The 18,591-nt window shown below is 36.7% G+C and overlaps 1 protein-coding gene across 3 annotated transcripts in view; it reads right to left on the bottom strand.

Annotated features, from left to right (window-relative positions):
• Window positions 1-18,591, bottom strand: part of XRN1 (5'-3' exoribonuclease 1) — a 110,272-nt gene that overhangs the window by 12,171 nt on the left and 79,510 nt on the right. For 2 of the 3 annotated variants that reach the window (XM_028099120.2, XM_028099121.2), the window contains exons 33-39: window positions 15,680-15,788; window positions 6,501-6,562; window positions 4,808-4,918; window positions 4,535-4,657; window positions 3,913-4,072; window positions 1,760-1,941; window positions 79-192 (exon numbers count right to left, since the gene is read on the bottom strand). In XM_028099120.2, the coding sequence (XP_027954921.1) occupies window positions 79-192; window positions 1,760-1,941; window positions 3,913-4,072; window positions 4,535-4,657; window positions 4,808-4,918; window positions 6,501-6,562; window positions 15,680-15,788 (861 nt within the window). The remainder of the gene's footprint in view (window positions 1-78; window positions 193-1,759; window positions 1,942-3,912; window positions 4,073-4,534; window positions 4,658-4,807; window positions 4,919-6,500; window positions 6,563-15,679; window positions 15,789-18,591) is intronic. The other variant, XM_028099122.2, reaches the window with a different exon arrangement.

Here is an 18,591-nt window from a genome sequence, read left to right as displayed (position 1 = left end):
AAGTTAGAAGACAATGCAACCAAAACATCTATAGAGATTAATTGGAAGTTTAGTAGAGAAGTCATGATCAATTCTTACCAATTGTTGTAAAGCAAAAAGTGCGGCTTTTTCCTTGGCTTCATTTTCAGAATGGCACTGTGGCCCGTGTACCAGTAAGCCATTAGATAATTTTACCTGGCAAACTGTCATTGTCTAAAAAAGAGAATATGAATGTCTATGAAGTTATCTTTCTAGGACATTGACCTCCTCCCCTCCAAGCTTAGTCTAAACAAGCATGTGACATTCTGTAAAAAATTCAAAAATTCAAAAGAGCAATCAATTTAGTTTTGGGTTGCCCTGCAAAAACTTTAGAATTGTTTCCTTATCTTGCAATGTTTACAAAATAAAATGCTCTTTAAACTAGCTGAAGGGTCAAGAATCCTAATGCAAACGAAAGCCAATAAAATTTTTCTTTATACCAAGGATTGGAAACTGGGCCTTTTGCTCGTGTTTGTAAGTAAGAGTTTTTGTTTGTTTTTTTGCAATACAGCCAAGTCCATTCTTTCATGTATTGCCTGTGTCTGTTTTCATACTATAACAGCCCAGCTAAGGAGCTGTGACAGAGACCACAAAGCCTAAAATATTTACTATTTGGCCCTTGAAAAAAAAATTTGCTGACTCGTGCTTTACACTGTCCTCCGAATAGCAGATATTTCATTAATATGAATTAACTGCCAAAATCTAAAAGACTTAGTGGTAATGACCAATTTTACGTTCACATTTAAGTTATAACTCTCTATTATACATTTTTTTCTTCAAAAAAATTTTTTTTAAATTCTTTTTTAAAAAGGTAGTCATTTTTATGTAATAATATTAGTTTAAGATTGCTTTCTGTTTTAGGTGAGAATGTATCAAGAACTTGGATATAAAGAGGATAAAACAACCTTTCCTGTAGTAAGTGGTTCTCAAGGTGCAGTCTGGGGAGCCTGAAACCCTTTCAGGAGGTCCTTGAGGTCGAAACTATTTTCATAATAATATTAAGGTGCTATTTGTCCTTTCCACTCTTAGTTTCTCACAAGTATACAGAGGACAGAAAACTCACTGATATAGCTTTAGATTCTACATTGCAACTAACTTCTAAGAAAATACCACTTTTAAATGTAGTATCAAAAAATATCCATTATCTGAAAAGGTTATTAAAATTCTCTCCCTTTCTCTATCAATCTGTTTGGGGCCAGATTTTCTTCAGGTATTTCAACCAAAACATATCATAAGAGATTGATAATAAGAAGCAGATATGAGAATCTAGTTCTTCCGTTAAGCTAGGGATGGAAAAGATTTGCAAAACTGTAGAGCAGTGCTACTCCTAAATTTTTGAAGTTATTTTTAATAAATATTTTTAATTTTTTTCAGTTTCAATTTCCAATAGAGTTAATAAGGACATAACACAAGTAAACAAAAATTTGGGGGGGTCTTCAAAAAAAAAGTGGGAGTTTATGAGGCCAAAAGTTTGAAAACTACTGCTGTAGACCAAGATCCCTAGCTCTATCAATCTGTCCAGGGTACATGGTGCCCAGGTTCCTCTGTCAGCATCTCTGTGGGCTCTGGCATAAATATGAGTGAGCGATAGTGGGAAGTAAAAATCTATGCTGCTCATAAAGTAAAAAAAAAAAACAAAAAACCCCAGCTCCATTATATTATTTTTGCCAAAGATTTTCAGTCAATTTATTTAAGTTCAGTGTTAAAGAAGTTATATAAATGTAACAGTAATATACTATACCTGTGGTGTTCTAAGAAAGGAGAAATCTGGTTGTAGCATTCCAACAAGGGAACAAATTCGAGAAAGTTCAGTTACTGGTGTGGACACAGGAGGGATATGGCTGGGAGCAGGCCAACACACATGGTCCATAGACTGAACATTATGGTATTCGCTAGTACTGTGGGGCTTATTCATATAAGATGCTACCAAAAAACAGAAAAGGATATATATATATATATTAAATTACATACTGAACTGTGTGATTATTATAGGGTTTTATAGACAGCAAGCAGAAAATTGTTAAAAGGTTAAAAGAGGAATCTCTTGGGGCGCCTGGGTAGTTCAGTTGGTTAAGCAACTGCCTTCAGCTCAGGTCATGATCCTGGAGTCCCGGGACTGAGTCCCACACCTGCTTCTCCCTCTGACCCTCTCCCCTCTCATGCTGTTTCTCATCCTCTCTCAAATAAATAAAATCTTAAAAAAAAAAAATAGAGGAATCTCTCATGAAGCAAATACAGGAATTATTTAGTATTTCCTAAAATTACCAAGAATTCAATAGAGATTTTTAGATGATTATAACTGATTAATCATACATGATGATAAAAACATTCTAAAAGTTCACTTTCTTTATGATCAACAAAAACAGAACAAGAGCATATATCCCAGTGAAGAATGAAACTAAGTCTCTTATTATTAAAGATTAAAAAAAGGTAAGTGGCTTGTCCAAAGTCACAGAACTTATTAGCTCTGTAATTTGGGCTGGATTCTGAGCTCTTGACTCTAAGAGATATGATATTCTTCACTATTCTGAAATAAAGTTACTTGTTTATTACAGTGGAACCATCTTTTTCCAGTTTTGTTTTAAAATTTTTATTTTGTTCTATTTTAAGAGCATGTATGTCACCATGATAGTTTCCTAATAGTTATTGGAATTTTAAATTATTTATTCTAATATTCACTAAAATAGAAAATAAACGAAGCTAAGCTCTGATTTTGATCCTTAATGAACTCATATCGGTTTATTTCAAAATATTCTTTACCTCTAGAAACTTCTGTCCCCACTTACTTTTATATTAGTCATTCTTCCTAGGAGGCTTCTGCAGATAATTTACACAGGCAAAATACTAAAGTACAGGGGACACAGAGAGTAGAAGCAATGATGGACGTGTATTAAAATCTGGCTATGTGCCAGATGGTATGCTACAGGTTTCACAGTTTTAAGATAAGTACCTACTTTCCAATGTCTACCTTAATTTTTTTTTTTTTTAAGAGAGGGAGAGAGAAAGGGGGTTGGGGCAGAGGGTAAAGGAGAGAGAGAATCCCAAGCAGGCTCCTTGCGCAGCACAGAGCCTGATGCAGGGCTTGATCCCACAACCCTGAGGATCATGACCTGAGCCAAAATCAAGAGTTGTACGTTTAAACCGACTGAGCCACCCAGGTACCACTCTATTAATTATTTTTAATTGATTTTATAGCTTTTTCTATTTTTATGTTGGTCAAGCTATTGTAACATAGTATTGATATCAATTATTGGTACCTATAATATGCCAGACACAGTGCTAACTGCTTTATATGTATCATAATTATCATAAGTCATTTGCAATGTTATTCTCATTTTGTAAATAGAAAAAAAAATCTTAAAATCTTTATAAAGTTAAATAATGTATTTAAAGTTACATAATTGTTTTTAAATTACTGAGAAAAAAAACTAGAATGTGAAAACTTTTCTAGGTTTGGGTACTACAGAATGAGTATCTGCAACAGCACAATTTAATCACAAGACAGGGACTACAGATCTATTGGTTACAGTTATATTACTATTTAATGACACAAGCATAAAAATTATACTCTTATTTGTTACTCTTAATTATGCTCTTTTAAAAATGTATGTAGTTTTGGGGGCGCCTTCGGCTCAGGTCATGATCCCAGGGTCCTGGGATCGAGCCCCACATCGGGATCCCTGCTCGGCAGGAAGCTGCTTCTCCCTCTCCCATTCCCCCTGCTTGTGTTCCCTCTCTCACTGTGTCGCTCTCTGTCAAATACATAAATAAAATCTTTAAAAAAAAAAAATGTAAGTAGTTTTATCTTCAAAAAGCACATGACCAAAAAAAACCCAAATGAATCGCAGTTTTGAAATGATATTGGTTATTAGTAATAGTACTTAGTTTACGTACTTAATTTCTTATTTTGTTTAGCCTGGGAGGAAGGTCCATATTCATCTCTTCTATTAGAGGAAACAGTGACTTCATTACCAAACTGCTTCATTTCATTTTTATGGTCCACAGCATCAGAGCCATCAATTTTTAGTATTTCTTTAAGCATCCGAGTTCCCTTCTGTTTTGAAAATGGTATGGAGATGGTGGGGGTAGGTAGAGAAAAGTTAACATTAGACTTACAGAGCTTATAAACCCTTCTTTTAATGAGTTCCATTGTTAAAAATTAAGATGGTAACTACATTCAGATAGGAGTTAAGTGAAATCAACAGTCTAGAGTTGAAAAAAAATACCCACATTTCCTGCCATAGAAACAATACTTAATCCTTTTGCTTAACCTAACCAAATTGCCTGGTAGCAATGTTTGAAAAGCAAGGGAGCTATATGGTTTAAAGAGGAAAACAAACAAAAAACCAGACAGCTAAATTGCCCAGGGCAGCCTGGTTTTCCTCACAAAATGACAATAATGATGTAACACACCAGTACACGGGAGACAAAACTGTTTAACAGTTGCATGGGGTATGTACGCATAGGCCACAACAGTGAAATTACTATAGTATAAAAGCTCCCACAAAATACGAACCATAGCAAAAGATTGTGGTGACAAAAGTTCTTCACTTGGAGGCTCTTCATGATGAGATGACTGTACTTCATTTTCTTTGGAGATATTCAAGGATGCTAAAAAGTTCTCAATTCCAGGGTTAGGCTAAAAGAATAAATATTTTGTGCATGAAGATGAAAATATAAGGACATGGAAAAAGTTAAGAATTTTAGGTACAAAAATGATCATTTAATGTTCACTTAATCATCTTCCCAGTAGAGTTCGAGAAGAGAAATTGAATAAATGGTCTTTTACCTTATCAATAGCATTTGAGTAACTGGTCACAACCTTCTGGTTTTCTGAGACTTCTGCACTTTCATTTCTCTTCAATAGCTTAATATTACATTTGGCAGGCCCTCCAAGCATCTATAAAAGAGTAAGAATGAGCTTTCTGTGCAAATAAAATAGCTGTTACTTAATAGTGTTGTAAATAAATTGCTGCCAATATTTTATGTGCCATTTTCTTTTACATCACAAGAAGGGGACCTATAAACTTGGATGAGGAAAAAACTGAGATCTTTATCTTCATTAACTTCTATATGAATTTAGAAGTTTTCCTTCAATTACGAATGTAGGCAATAGAGGTGATTCTAATTGTATTTCAATATAATTAATTTTCTTTCAAATCTTATGTATTTTATTTTAGCATTAAAAACATTATTCTGGGGCGCCTGGGTGGCTCAGTTGTTAAGCGTCTGCCTTCGGCTCAGGTCATGATCCCAGGGTCCTGGGATCGAGCCCGGCATTGGGCTCTTGGCTCAGTAGGAAGCCTGCTTCTCCCTCTCCCATTCCCCCTGCTTGGGTTCCCTCTCTCGCTGTGTCTTTCTCTGTCAAATAAATAAATAAAATCTTAAAAAAAAAATTATTCTGAGAAAGAATCCATAAAAAAGTTTATAAATCCCTTCTCTAGAAGAAAGGAAATTACAGCTAAGAGTTTCAGAAAAAGAGGCCTTAAAAGTCAACCATTTCCTGGTATCTAAATATTAATGGGTTCCATTTACTGAGACCCTGTTATGTGCTGAATATTCTGCTAAGATGTCTTTTATGAATTTGATACATTACTAGCTTATAAGAGATCTAATTTTTAAAAACTTTGTATGACAATAATATGGATATAGAAAATACATATACTGTAAGTGTATGTGAATGTTTTTGGAGTAAAAATTTGTTATTCTTTGATTGTAAAATGGGTATATTCTCCTTATCAATCAGCAGAGACTATACAAAGTAAAACAAATGATCTCAGCTTCCTCCTACCAAGCTACTCCACAGAATTAACCGTTAACTTTGCTATGTTGATTCTAAATGATTCACTGAATACATACACATATTTTCACATATTTTATACATATATACATACATTCATGTATGTAAGTATGTTCGTATGTATGCAGGTACGGTATGTATATATAGACCACATATATGGAGGGCGACAAGTGATCTATTTTTACTCCATTTTAAAGATGAAGACAGTTGAGGCTGTGAGAGGTATAGTGAATTGCTCAAGGCCACCCAACTATTAAATATATGTGTGTATGTGTGTGTGTGTGTGTGTGTGTGTGTGTGTGTGTGTGTGTGTGTATAATGCCAAATCCTGACTCTAATTGTGTAACCTCCCATCCAAGTCAGGCAGTTGCTATACTTCAGCAACCTCCTTGTCACACACCTTATGGATTTGTTTTTTTTTTTTTTAAAGATTTTATTTATTTGACAGAGACACAGCAAGAGAGGGAACACAAGCAGGGGGAGTGGGAGAGGGAGAAGCAGGCTTCCTGCTGACCAGGGAGCCCTATGCGGGGATCATGACCTGAGCCGAAGGCAGACGCTTAATGACTGAGCCACCCAGGAGCCCCCACCTTATGGATTTGGGCTGCAAAATTCAGATGCCACAGAGCTACCAATTGTAACAAAAAGTTGGCTACTAGAAATATGATTTAAGAGAGCTTACCTGCTTATTTGACAGTTTTTGTAACCGACTCTCAGTTTTAGGACTCTTACACTCTTCTTTAACTAAAAACAAGAAAATAGGAATTTTGGTAAGTGAAAAATATTGCTACAAACCAGTTAAATTTACCAAATATTTGCCACAGCAAGGCACTGTGTTGCTGTTTTGAACATTCAAAGAATTCTAAGAAGACAAAGGCCCTTATTTTGAAAAACTTGTAGAGGAACAGGAGAAGAGATACTCACAGATAACAACAATAAGGGAAAAGGAAAGGTGACATGTAATTGAGTCTCCAAGTATGTAAGTCTGCAAAGGGCAGAGTAGGAGGCTAAGCATTCCAGGCAAAGGAAATAATAGGAGAAAAGAAATGGAAGCAAAAAACATGGAATGTATTTATGGAACTCTTAAATAGACTAGTTCCACTGGAGGTCAAGGAATATAATGGAGCTAATCTGGTAGGCAAAGGGCAATCAATCACAGAAAGGTTTTGAGCAAGTAGTGATCTGATCAGAATTGTGTTTTAGGGAGATTAAAATATGGCAGTGGCTTAATGAATAGATAGGAGAGTAAGAGAAAAACTAGGAAGCTATTTTATTATTCCTGTTAAAGGGAAATTGGGAAAATGGTAGGAAAAATGAAAAGGATAAATTAGAAGAGGAAGGAAGAGGGGTGCCTGGGTGGCTCAGTTGGTTAAACATCCTGGGATCGAGCCCTGCATTGGGTTCCCTGCTCAGCGGGGAGCCTGCTTCTCCCTTTCCTGCTCCCCCTGCTTGTGCTCTCTCTTTCTGTCAAATAAATAAATAAAATCTAAAAAAAAAAAAAGAAGAAGAAGAGGAAGGAAGAAAGGAAAAAAAGAAGAAAGGAGGGAGGAAGGAACAAAGGAGGAAAGAGAGGGTAAGAAAAGAAGCAGGGAGAAGGGATGGGAAGGAGGGAACGGATGGGATGAAGAGAGAAGGGAAGAAATGAACAAAGATAGGAAGACAGGGAACAGAAGAGGGAAATAAAAACGGGAGGGGAGGAGAGGAAAGGGAGGTAAGGGAGGTAAGGAGGAAATGGAAGGAAGTAATCTTGCAAAAAGGAGGATATGAAAAAGCAAGTTAACTTGTACTGACATTAAGCCTTTGTTGAGACACACACACAATAAAACTAATTGGAATTCCAAATAATGTAGTTTACACACATTCATGTAAATAATAATTTGAAGAAAAATCACAACACATTTCAATTAAATATAAAATCCTTAAGCTATATTTATCAGATTTATAGGGACACTATAGTTAAAATGTAAAAGAAACAAAAATAACATATAGATACTCATGCAAATAATAGTTTAGCAGTTATCAAACTGAACCAAAGTTATAAAACCACAATTTTTTTTTTTGGAAAATAGCTTTTTAGAAAAATATTTAAGAAGACCATTCTTGGGGTGCCTGGGTGGCTCAGTTGGTTGAGCATTCAACTCTTGGTTTCGGCTTCGGTCATGATCTTGTGGTCATGGGATAGTGGGATCGAGTCCTGCGTCATCAGGTTCCACGCTCAGTGGGGAGTCTGCTTCTCTCCCTCTGCCCCTTCCCCCTATTCATGCTCTTTCTCTCTCTCAAATAAAAAAATCTTAAAAAAAAGACCATTCTTATACTATATGTATGTAATTACACACACATACACACATAAAATATATGCAGGTATAAAATATAATAATAGACTCAGGACTCTGCACGTGATTATTTCCTCTGCTGGAAAGCTCTTCAGCAAATGTTTTACATACTTTATTCCATTCCACTCCCCTTCATTTGGGTCTCTGCTCAAATGTTATGTCCTCAGAGAGGCATTCCTTGACCATTCTATAAAACACCCCCCTACCTATACTTTTAATCTGCTTTATTTTTCATCATAGCACTTATCATTACTACACATTATGGAATTTATTGGATAGGTTTTTTGGTTGGTTTTTTTTTGCCTCTTATCAGTCTCCACCTTAGAATGTAAAGTCCACTAGGCTGGAAAACTTGTCTGTCTGGTTCAGTCATATATCCCTAGCACCTAAAACAGTACCTTGTATATTCAGCTCAATAGATAGAAGCTGAATAAATAAATGAATAACAAATGAGTCATATTTTGAACACAAAGAGCAATTTGCAGCAATTTGGGATTATTCTGATCAAGAGAAAAACTAACTGCAAGATGAAGATTCTCATCTCTGTATCTGCATTCCCTATTGTGCCTAAAACAGTAAACACTACTGAAGGACTGAAATAAGTAAAAATATATAAATTATGTAAGAGAATATTAACAACAAAATATGCATATTTTTAATAAAAAATTGTAATATAGGTTAGAGTAACTTAATAGGCAAGTGTTTACATACAAAAAAATAACTGGATTATGCTGAATAAAATTTATTTCAAAAAGTAGTGAGGGGACATCAGCAAAAATGTCAGAGTAAGGACTTTTAAAAATTCTGTCCTCTATAAAGGCCTAGTATCCAAAATCTATAAAGAACTTATCAAACTCAACAATCAAAGAACAAATAATCCAATCAAGAAATGGGCAGAAGACATGAACAGACATTTCTGCCAAGAAGACATCCAAATGGCCAACAGACACATGAAACAGTGCTCAACATCACTTGGCATCAGGGAAATACAAATCAAAACCTCAATGAGATGCCACCTCACACCAGTCAGAATGGCTAAAATTAACAAGTCGGGAAATGACAGATGTTGGCGAGGAAGGGGAACCGTCCTACACTGTTGGTGGGAATGCAAGCTGGTGCAGCTACTCTGGAAAACAGTATGGAGGTTGCTCAAAAAACTGAAAATAGAGCTACTCTATGACCCAGGAATTGCACTACTGGGTATTTACCCCAAAGACAGAAATGCAGTGATCTGAAGGGGCATGTGCACCCCAATGGTTATAGCAGCAATGTCCACAATAGCCAAACTATGGAAAGAGCATAGATGTCCATCAACAGATGAATGGATAAAGAAGATGTGGTGTATATATACGCTGGAATATTATGCAGCCATCAAAAAAATGAAATCTTGCCATTTGCAATGACGTGGATGGAACGAGAGGGTATTATGCTACATGAAATAAGTCAATCAGAGAAAGATAAGTATCATATGATCTCACTGATATGAGGAATTTGAGAAACAAGACAGAGGATCACAGGGGAAGGGAGGGGAAAATGAAACAAGATGAAACCGGAGCAGGAGACAAACCATAAGAGACTCTTAATCTCAGGAAACAAACTGAGCATTGCTGGAGTGGAGGGGGGTGGGAGGGATGGGGTGGCTGGGTGATGGACACTGGGGAGGGTATGTGCTATGGTGAGTGTTGTGAATTGTGTAAGACTGATGAATCACAGACCTGTACCCCCAAAACAAATAATACATTATGTTAATAAAAAAAAATAAAATAAAAATTCTGTCCTCCATAAAAGCAACAAGAAAATGGGCATAAATTACCCGAATCCAAATTTTTAGAGTTATGGAAATTAATCCAAGGCCTGTAGCAATCTGGGGGGTATTTACTCAAGAAAAAAGACTGACTCTCACAACAGTGGGCTTTATGGCTTAACTTGCCGTAGTCTCAATCCCTACTCTACAAGTAGCCGTGAAAAATAGCAGCCAGCATTTTTTGGTGGAAACCAATAACCTGGCAGCCACCAGAGAGATCAGAATGAAGCTGAGCTCTTCCAAAGTGTTATTCCCCACATTCTGTAAGGTCAGTGTTAATCAAAGATATCACAAGAAAAGAAAATGACAAATATCCTCTATGAATATAAATGCTAAAATAAAATCCTCAACAAAATACTAGCAAATCAAATCCTGTAGCATATAAAAAAGATTAAACACCAAGACCTGGTAGGATTTATTCCAAGAATGCAAGGTTGGTTCAACATAAAAAACAATCAATGGAATCTACCATATTAATTAAGCACTGAAACAGCAACTGACAAAATCTAATATCCCTCCAAGGGGGGCAAAATCAACAACCAAAGAATAGAAAGGAACTTCCTCATCCAATAAAGGGCATTTACCAAAACCCATAGCTAACATTACACTTAATGCTCACAGATTGAAAGTTTACCCCTAAGATCAAAACAAGGGTGTTCACTCTCACTATTTCCATTCAACATTATGTTGGTGGTTTTAGCTACAGCAATTAGGTAAGAAAAAGAAATACAAGAAATTATATAAAAAGAAGTAACACTATCGCTATTTGCCAAAACCACAAAAAATTAGGGCTAGTAAACAAGTTCAGCAAGGTAGCAGGATATAAGATCAATATACAAAAGTCAGCTTTATCTCTATAAACAGCACTGAACAATCCACCCCCAACCACCAATTAAGAAAACAGTTCCAGTGACAATAGGGGTGTCTGGGTGGCTCAGTCGGTTAAGTGTCTGACTCTTGGTTTTGGCTCAGGTCATGAACTCAGGGTTGTGGGACTGAGCTCTGCATTGGGCTCCATGTTCAGTGCAGAGTCTGCTGGAGATTCTCTCCCTCTCCCTCCCCCTCTGCCCCTCACCGTTTCCTCTAAAAAAATCTTGAAAAAAAAAAAAAGTTCCTGACAATAAATAGCATTAAAAATAATAAAATACTAGGAATAAATTTTTTTAAAAGATGTAAGACTTGTACAATGAAACCTACAAGACATCATTGAAGGAAATTAAAGAAGACAAATAAATGGAAAGACATTTTACGTTCATGGATAGGAAGACTTAATATTGTTAAGAGGACAATGCTCTCCAAAATGATCTGTAGATTCAATATAATCTCTCTAAAAATTCCAGCTGCCATTTTCACAGAAATAGGCAAGGTGATCCTATAATTCATACAGAAATGCAAGAGATCAGAACAGACAAAACAATGTTGGAAAAGAAAAACAAAGCTGGAGGAACTCAAAGTTCCCAATTTCAAAACTTACAACAAAGCTATGATAATTAAGATAGTGTGTTCTTTGATTAAGATGGCATATAGATCTGTAGAACAGAACTGAGGGATCAGAAATAAACCCATACATCTACAGTCAACTGATTTATAAAAAGAGTGCCAAGAAAATTCAATGGGGTGCCAAGAGAATTCAATGGGAAAAGAACAGTCTGTCAGCAAATAGTGCTGAGACAACTGGATATCCACATGCAAAAGAACGAATATGGACCCCCTACCTCATACCATATACAAACACTCAGAAATGGAAAAAAGACCTAAATATAAGAGCTAAAACTACAAATCTCTTAGAAGAAAAGATAGGTATAAATCTTTGTGACCTTAGATTATGTAATGGTTTCCTAGATATGACACCTAAAGCACAAGTAATCAAAGAAAAAGTAGAAAAGATAAATTAGAATTGATCAAAATTAAAGACTTTTGTTTCAAGGACACTATAAAGTTAAAAAGACAACCCACAGAATGACAGCACATATTTGCAAATCAAATATCTGAATATGCACGTTATACACAGAAGATGTAAAGGACTCACACAACTCAAGGATGAAAAGAAAAATAACTCAAAAATGAGCAAAGGACTTGAATAGACATTTCTCCAAAGAAGATATACAAACTGCCGATTGGCACATGAAAAGATGCCCAATGTTATTAGTCATTAATGAATCACAAATGAAAACCACAAAGAGACTTCACTTTACACCCACCAGGGCTGCTGTAATAAAAAAGATGGGCAATAACAAGTATTATGGAAGATGTGGAGAAATTGCACTCTCATATATTGCTGGTGGGAAACAGCAGTTGGAAAACAGTTTGGTAGTTCCATAAAAAGTTAAACACAGAGTTATCATATGACTAATTCTACTTATTTGGATGTATACCCAAGAGAACTGCAAACATATGTTCAATCAAAAACTTCTACATGGATATTCACAGCAGCATTATTTATTATAGCCCCAAAGTGGAAACAACCCAAATGTCCATCAATGGATGAATGGATAAACAAAATGTAGTATTCATAGAATGGACTATTATTCAGCCATAAAAAGGACTGCAAACAAATCAATCAACGTGATACATTAACAAAAGAAAGAACAAGAATCATAAGATCCTCTCAATAGAAGCAGAAAAAGCATTTGACAAAGTACAGCATCTTTTCTTGATAAAAATTCTTCAGAGTATAGGGATAGAGGGTACGTACCTCAATATCATAAAAACCCACAGTGAATATCATTCTCAATGGGGAAAAACTGAGAGCTTTCCCCTAAGGTCAGGAACGCAGCAGGGATGTCCACTATCACCACTGCTATTCAACATAGTATTAGAAGTTCTAGCCACAGGGGCGCCTGGGTGGCTCAGTTGGTTAAGCGACTGCCTTCGGCTCAGGTCATGATCCTGGAGTCCCGGGATCGAGTCCCGCATCGAGCTCCCTGCTCAGCGGGGAGTCTGCTTCTCCCTCTGACCCTCTTCCCTCTCGTGCTCTCTCTCATTCTCTCTCATTCTCTCTCTCAAATAAATAAAATCTTAAAAAAAAAAACAAAAAAATGAAAAAAAAAAAGTCCTAGCCACAGCAATCAGACAACAAAAAGAAATAAAAGGCATCCAAATCAGCAAAAAAGTGAAACTCTCACTCTTTGCAGATGATATAATACTTTATGTGGAAAACCCAAAAGTCTCCACCCCAAAACTGCTAGAACTCATACAGGAATTCAGTAAAGTGCCAGGATATAAAATCAATGCACAGAAATCAGTGGCATTTCTATATACCAACAACAAGACAGAAGAGAGACAAATCAAGCAGTCGATGCCATTTACAATTGCATCCAAAACCATAAGATACCTAGGAATAAATCTAACCAAAGAGGCAAAGGATCTGTACTCAGAAAACTATAAAATACTCATGAAAGAAATTGAGGAAGACACAAAGAAATGGAAAAACATTCCATGCTCATGGATTGGAAGAACAAATATTGTGAAGATGTCAATGCTACCTAGAGCAATCTACACATTCAATGCAATCCCCATCAAAATACCATCCACTTTTTTCAAAGAAATGGAACAAATAAACCATTTGTTTGGTTTCATACGAAACAAATTTGTATGGAACCAGAAAAGACCCCGAATAGCCAGAGGAATGTTGAAAAAGAAAAGCAAAGCTGGCGGCATCACAATTTCAGACTTCCAGCTCTATTACAAAGCTCTCATTATCAAGACAGTACAGTACTGGCACAAAAACAGACATATCGATCAATGGAACAGAATAGAGAGCCCAGAAATGGACCCTCAACTCTATGGTCAACTCATCTTTGACAAAGCAGGAAAGAATGTCCAATGGAAAAAAGACAAGTCTCTTCAAGAAATGGTGTTGGGAAAATTGGACAGTCACATGCAGAAGAATGAAACTGGACCATTTCCTTACACCACACACAAAAACAGACTCAAAATGGTTAAAAGACCTAAATGTGAGACAGGAGTCCATCAACATCCTAAAGGAGATCACAGGCAGCAACCTCTTCGACCTCAGCTGCAGCAACTTCTTCCTAGAAACATTGCCAAAGGCAAGGGAAGCAAGGGCAAAAATGAACTATTGGTACTTTATCAAGATAAAAAGCTTTTGCACAGCAAAAGAAACAGTCAACAAAACCAAAAGACAACTGACAAAATGGGAGAAGATATTTGCAAATGACATATCAGATAAAGGGCTACTATCCAAAACCTATAAAGAACTTCTTAAACTCAACACCCAAAGAACAAATAATCCAATCAAGAAATGGGCAGAAGACATGAACAGACATTTTTCCAAAGAAGACATCCCAATGGCCAACAGACACGTGAAAAAGTGCTCAACATCGCTCGGCATCAGGGAAATCCAAATCAAAACCTCAATGAGATACCACCTCACACCAGTCAGAATGGCTAAAATTAACAACTCAGGAAATGACAGATGTTGGCGGGGATGCGGAGAAAGGGGAACCGTCCTACACTGTTGGTGGGAATGCAAGCTGGTGCAGCCATTCTGGAAAAGAGTACAGAGGTTCCTCAAAAAGTTGAAAATAGAGCTACCATACAACCCAGCAATTGCACTACTGGGTATTTACCCCAAAGATACAAATGTAGGGATCTGAAGGGGTATGTGCACCCCAATGTTTATAGCAGCAATATCCACAATAGCCAAACTGTGGAAAGAGCCAAGATGTCTATCAACAGATGAATGGATAAAGAAGATGTGGTACATATATACAATGGAATATTATGCAGCCATCAAAAGGAATGAGATCTTGCCATTTGCAACAATGTGGATGGAACTGGAGGGTGTTATACTGAGCGAAATAAGTCAATCAGAGAAAGACATAGATCATATGATCTCACTGATATGAGGAATTCTTAATCTCAGGAAACAAACTGAGGGTTGCTGGAGTGGAGGGGGGTGGGAGGGATGGGGTGGCTGGGTGATAGATATTTGGGAGGGTATGCGCTATGGTGAGCGCTGTGAATTGTGCAAGACTGTTGAATCACAGATCTGTACCTCTGAAACAAATAATACAATATATGTTAAAAAAAAAAAGATAGCAGGAGGGGAAGAATGAAGGGGCAGAATCGGAGGGGGAGACGAACCATGAGAGACGATGGACTCTGAGAAACAAACTGAGGGTTCTAGAGGGGAGGGGGGTGGGGGGATGGGTTAGCCCGGTGATGGGTATTAAAGAGAGCACATATTGAATGGAGCACTGGGTGTTATAAGCAAACAATGAATCATGGAACACTACATCAAAAACTAATGATGTAATGTATGGTGATTAACATAATGATAAAAAATTTAGAAAAAAAGGATTGCAAAAAAAAAAAAAGGAATGAAGCACTGATACATACTACAACATGGATGAACCTTGTGTTCATTATGCCAAGTAAAAGAAGCCAGTCACAAAACGTCACAAATTTTATGATGATATGAAATGTCCAGACAGGTCAATCCATAGAGGCAGAAAGTAAATTAATGGTTGCTAGGGCTGGAGGAATGACTAATAGGTATGTTTCTTTCTGGGGTAATGAAAATGTTCTACATTTAGATAGTGGCATAGGTTGTACAACTTTGTGAAAACACCAAAAAAATCACTGATTAAATACTTCAAAACATGAATTTTATGGTATATGAATTATAACTCAATAAAACTGTTATAATTAATAAAAAAGGAAGCAGCATCATAAGTATATTTTTAACTTTAAACTTACATTTTCTGTGAGGCTCATGTTTTCTTTGCTGACATTTAATACTGTTGTCAGTAAAGCCAGATTTATGATGTTGAGTTACTTGACTTACTTCTTGAGGTAGAACTGCAACCTGAAAGTTAAAATTCTTATAAATGATTTAAAAACAAAGTCTTATAACTACTTTTCCTCAAAGAGATAGAGTATTTGGTTGTAGAACTAAATAATAGGAGAGCTGACACTTGAGCTCTAACTCTAAAACCCATGTTCACAGAACCATATCAGAGAAAAAGTATGCCAGAAGTTTAATTAGAAAATATTCTAGTTTTGGGTATAGTTTTTGGGTTGTTCTATTTGATATCTACATAAAGCTATTTATTACTCACATTGTCATATTGTCAATAAAGACTTAAATTTAAAAAAAAAAAGACTTTTTAAAGAGCAGTTTTAGGTTTACAACAAAACTGAGAGAAAGGTACAGAGATATTTCATATTCTTTCCGTCTCCACACATGTATAGCCTTCTCCATTATCAACATCCTCCACCAGAGTGGTACATTTACTATAACCAATGAACCAATCCTGACACATCATTATTACTCCAAGGCCATAGTTTACATTGGGTTCACTCTTGGTGTTGTACATTCTATGTGTTCAGACAAATGTATAATGACATGTATCCACCATTAGAGTATCATACAGATTATTTTCAGTGCCCTAAAAAGCTTCTGTGCTCTGCCTATTGATCTTCCCCATAACCCCCGCGCAACCACTGATCTTTTTACTGTCTCCATAGTTTTACCTTCTCCAGAAGCTTGAATACTTTTTAAAAAGTCATGTTGAGTTGTCTACAATGTGCTTATCAGATGAATATCAGTTAATTATGAAAAACAGTCATTCCAGATGAATATCAATTAATGCTTCACGGATTTAAGTGATATATGTGGTGGCTCATAATTCTTGGTATGTATAGGAGGAAATACAACATGACAGTGTTTAGCTAATATAAATAATGAAATAGCACCCAATACCAGGAGCAACATGTACAAGATTCTGAGGAAATACATTGTTAAGTGTTGAGTTCCATCTCAAGGCAATAGGCAGTAAAATGACTAGCAGACCTTGCTGGAGATCTAGGGGAATTTTGGTAGTGAGAGAGGAAAGTGGAACAGTAAAAACACATAACCTGAAATGGGAATTATCTACTTGTGGGAAAGGGAAAATAAAGAGACCAATCTTACTAGAACAGACCATTTTACCAAAGAGTTGGATATACTTTGCATAAGAATTAGGTAGAGTTAGATACTAGTTTCAGTTGAGGTTGAATTCCACTATTACTGAACAGAGAGCCCTATACATTCTATAATATTTGAATAACATTCTTTGGGGCACCTGGGTGGCTCAGTTGGTTAAGCGCCTGCCTTTGGCTCAGGTCATGATCCCAGAGTGCCGGGATCAAGCCTCACATCGGGCTTCCTGCTCAGGGGGAGTCTGCTTTTCCCTCTGCCCCTCACCCCACTCTCGTGCTCCTTCTCTCTAATAAACAGCTAAATCTGTAAAAGAATGTTATTCTTTTTTTTTTTTAAGATTTTATTTATTTATTTGACAGAGAGAGACACAGCAAGAGAGGGAACACAAGCAGAGGGAGTGGGAGAGGGAGAAGCAGGCTTCCCGCGGAGCAGGGAGCCCTATGCGGGGCTCGATCCCAGAACCCTGGGATCATGACCTGAGCCGAAGGCAGACGCTTAACGACTGAGTCACCCAGGCGCCCCAAGAATAACATTCTTTAGGGCTGGAAAAGAGGTCATCCAAGTCTAGTGCCTTAATTTTGCATATGAGGCCACAGAGGCCCAAGGAAATTAGAGTTGCTCAATTTGAGTCACCAAATCTGATTTCCTGATTCTGAGTCCAGTACAAGATTTATCACACCACAGTGCCTCAGGGAACAAACTAAGTTCAAATCCAGAAGCTCTTATTAATTAGATATTTTGCCCAATTATGCCACTGGGCCAACACAGGTGAAAGGATCACCAAGAAAGATCATTAGGAAAGACATATCAAACAGTACTATGTAAGAAGGACTAAAAAGGAAAGAGGCAAGAAGCAGGAAGCACAGATAGGAGGTTAATCTAGGTTTAGGATGACCATCTAAGACCCAGTTGTGGGAACTGGCAAGAAATAAAAAGATTTTGAACCTCATTGCAAAAAAAAAAAAAAAAAAAAAAAAATAGAAGGGAAAAAGGAAGAAGGTTTTACTCCATGCTTTTCAGATTATGTGCCTGGGGAAATGGTAGTGTTAGAAATAAGGGTAAGAAGCTTCAGGTGAGGTGAATTCTAAGACATCTTACAGCTGAGATGATAGTGGGGTGTCTGTCTATACCTGTCTTCTAGGAAGTTGGAGATACTGGCTTAGATTGATCCTGATTGAGAAGTATGGATCACATAGACTGAGTGGTTAAATTAGCAGCAAGGTAAGAGCCAATGTCACCAAATGATAAAAAGGGGGAGAAAAAAACTATTGTTCAGTGAAATAGTGCCCAGTTGAATGGCTGGAAAAACAGAGGTTAAGAAAGAAGTTGAATAAAAAGCAAAAGGCAAGAGGGGAGTCAGGGTAATGTTTCCTTTTAGAGCATAAATCCTTGAAATAATTGCCTATATTTGCTACCTCCAATTTTTCTTCTCCCCTTCTCTCTTAAACACACTCTTCTTGGTATTTCACTCTTACCACTCTACTGAAACTGCTCTTGTCAAGATTTCCAATGACCTCAGATACAAAACTCTATGGTCAATTCTCAGTTTTCATTTTAACTGATCCATCACCAGCATTTGACACAGGATTACTCTTCCTTGACATCCATTCTTCACTTGGCATCTAGAACAAACACCACACTTCACTGGTCTTCCTGTACAATGGCCATTCCTTCTCAATCTTGTTTG

Source organism: Eumetopias jubatus, unplaced genomic scaffold (assembly GCF_037043125.1).
Source record: "Eumetopias jubatus isolate StellerSeaLion01/CBP00866 unplaced genomic scaffold, mEumJub1_p1.0 scaffold_1, whole genome shotgun sequence".
Taxonomy (NCBI): Eukaryota; Metazoa; Chordata; class Mammalia; order Carnivora; family Otariidae; genus Eumetopias; species Eumetopias jubatus.
This window is presented reverse-complemented; position numbering and strand designations above follow the sequence as displayed.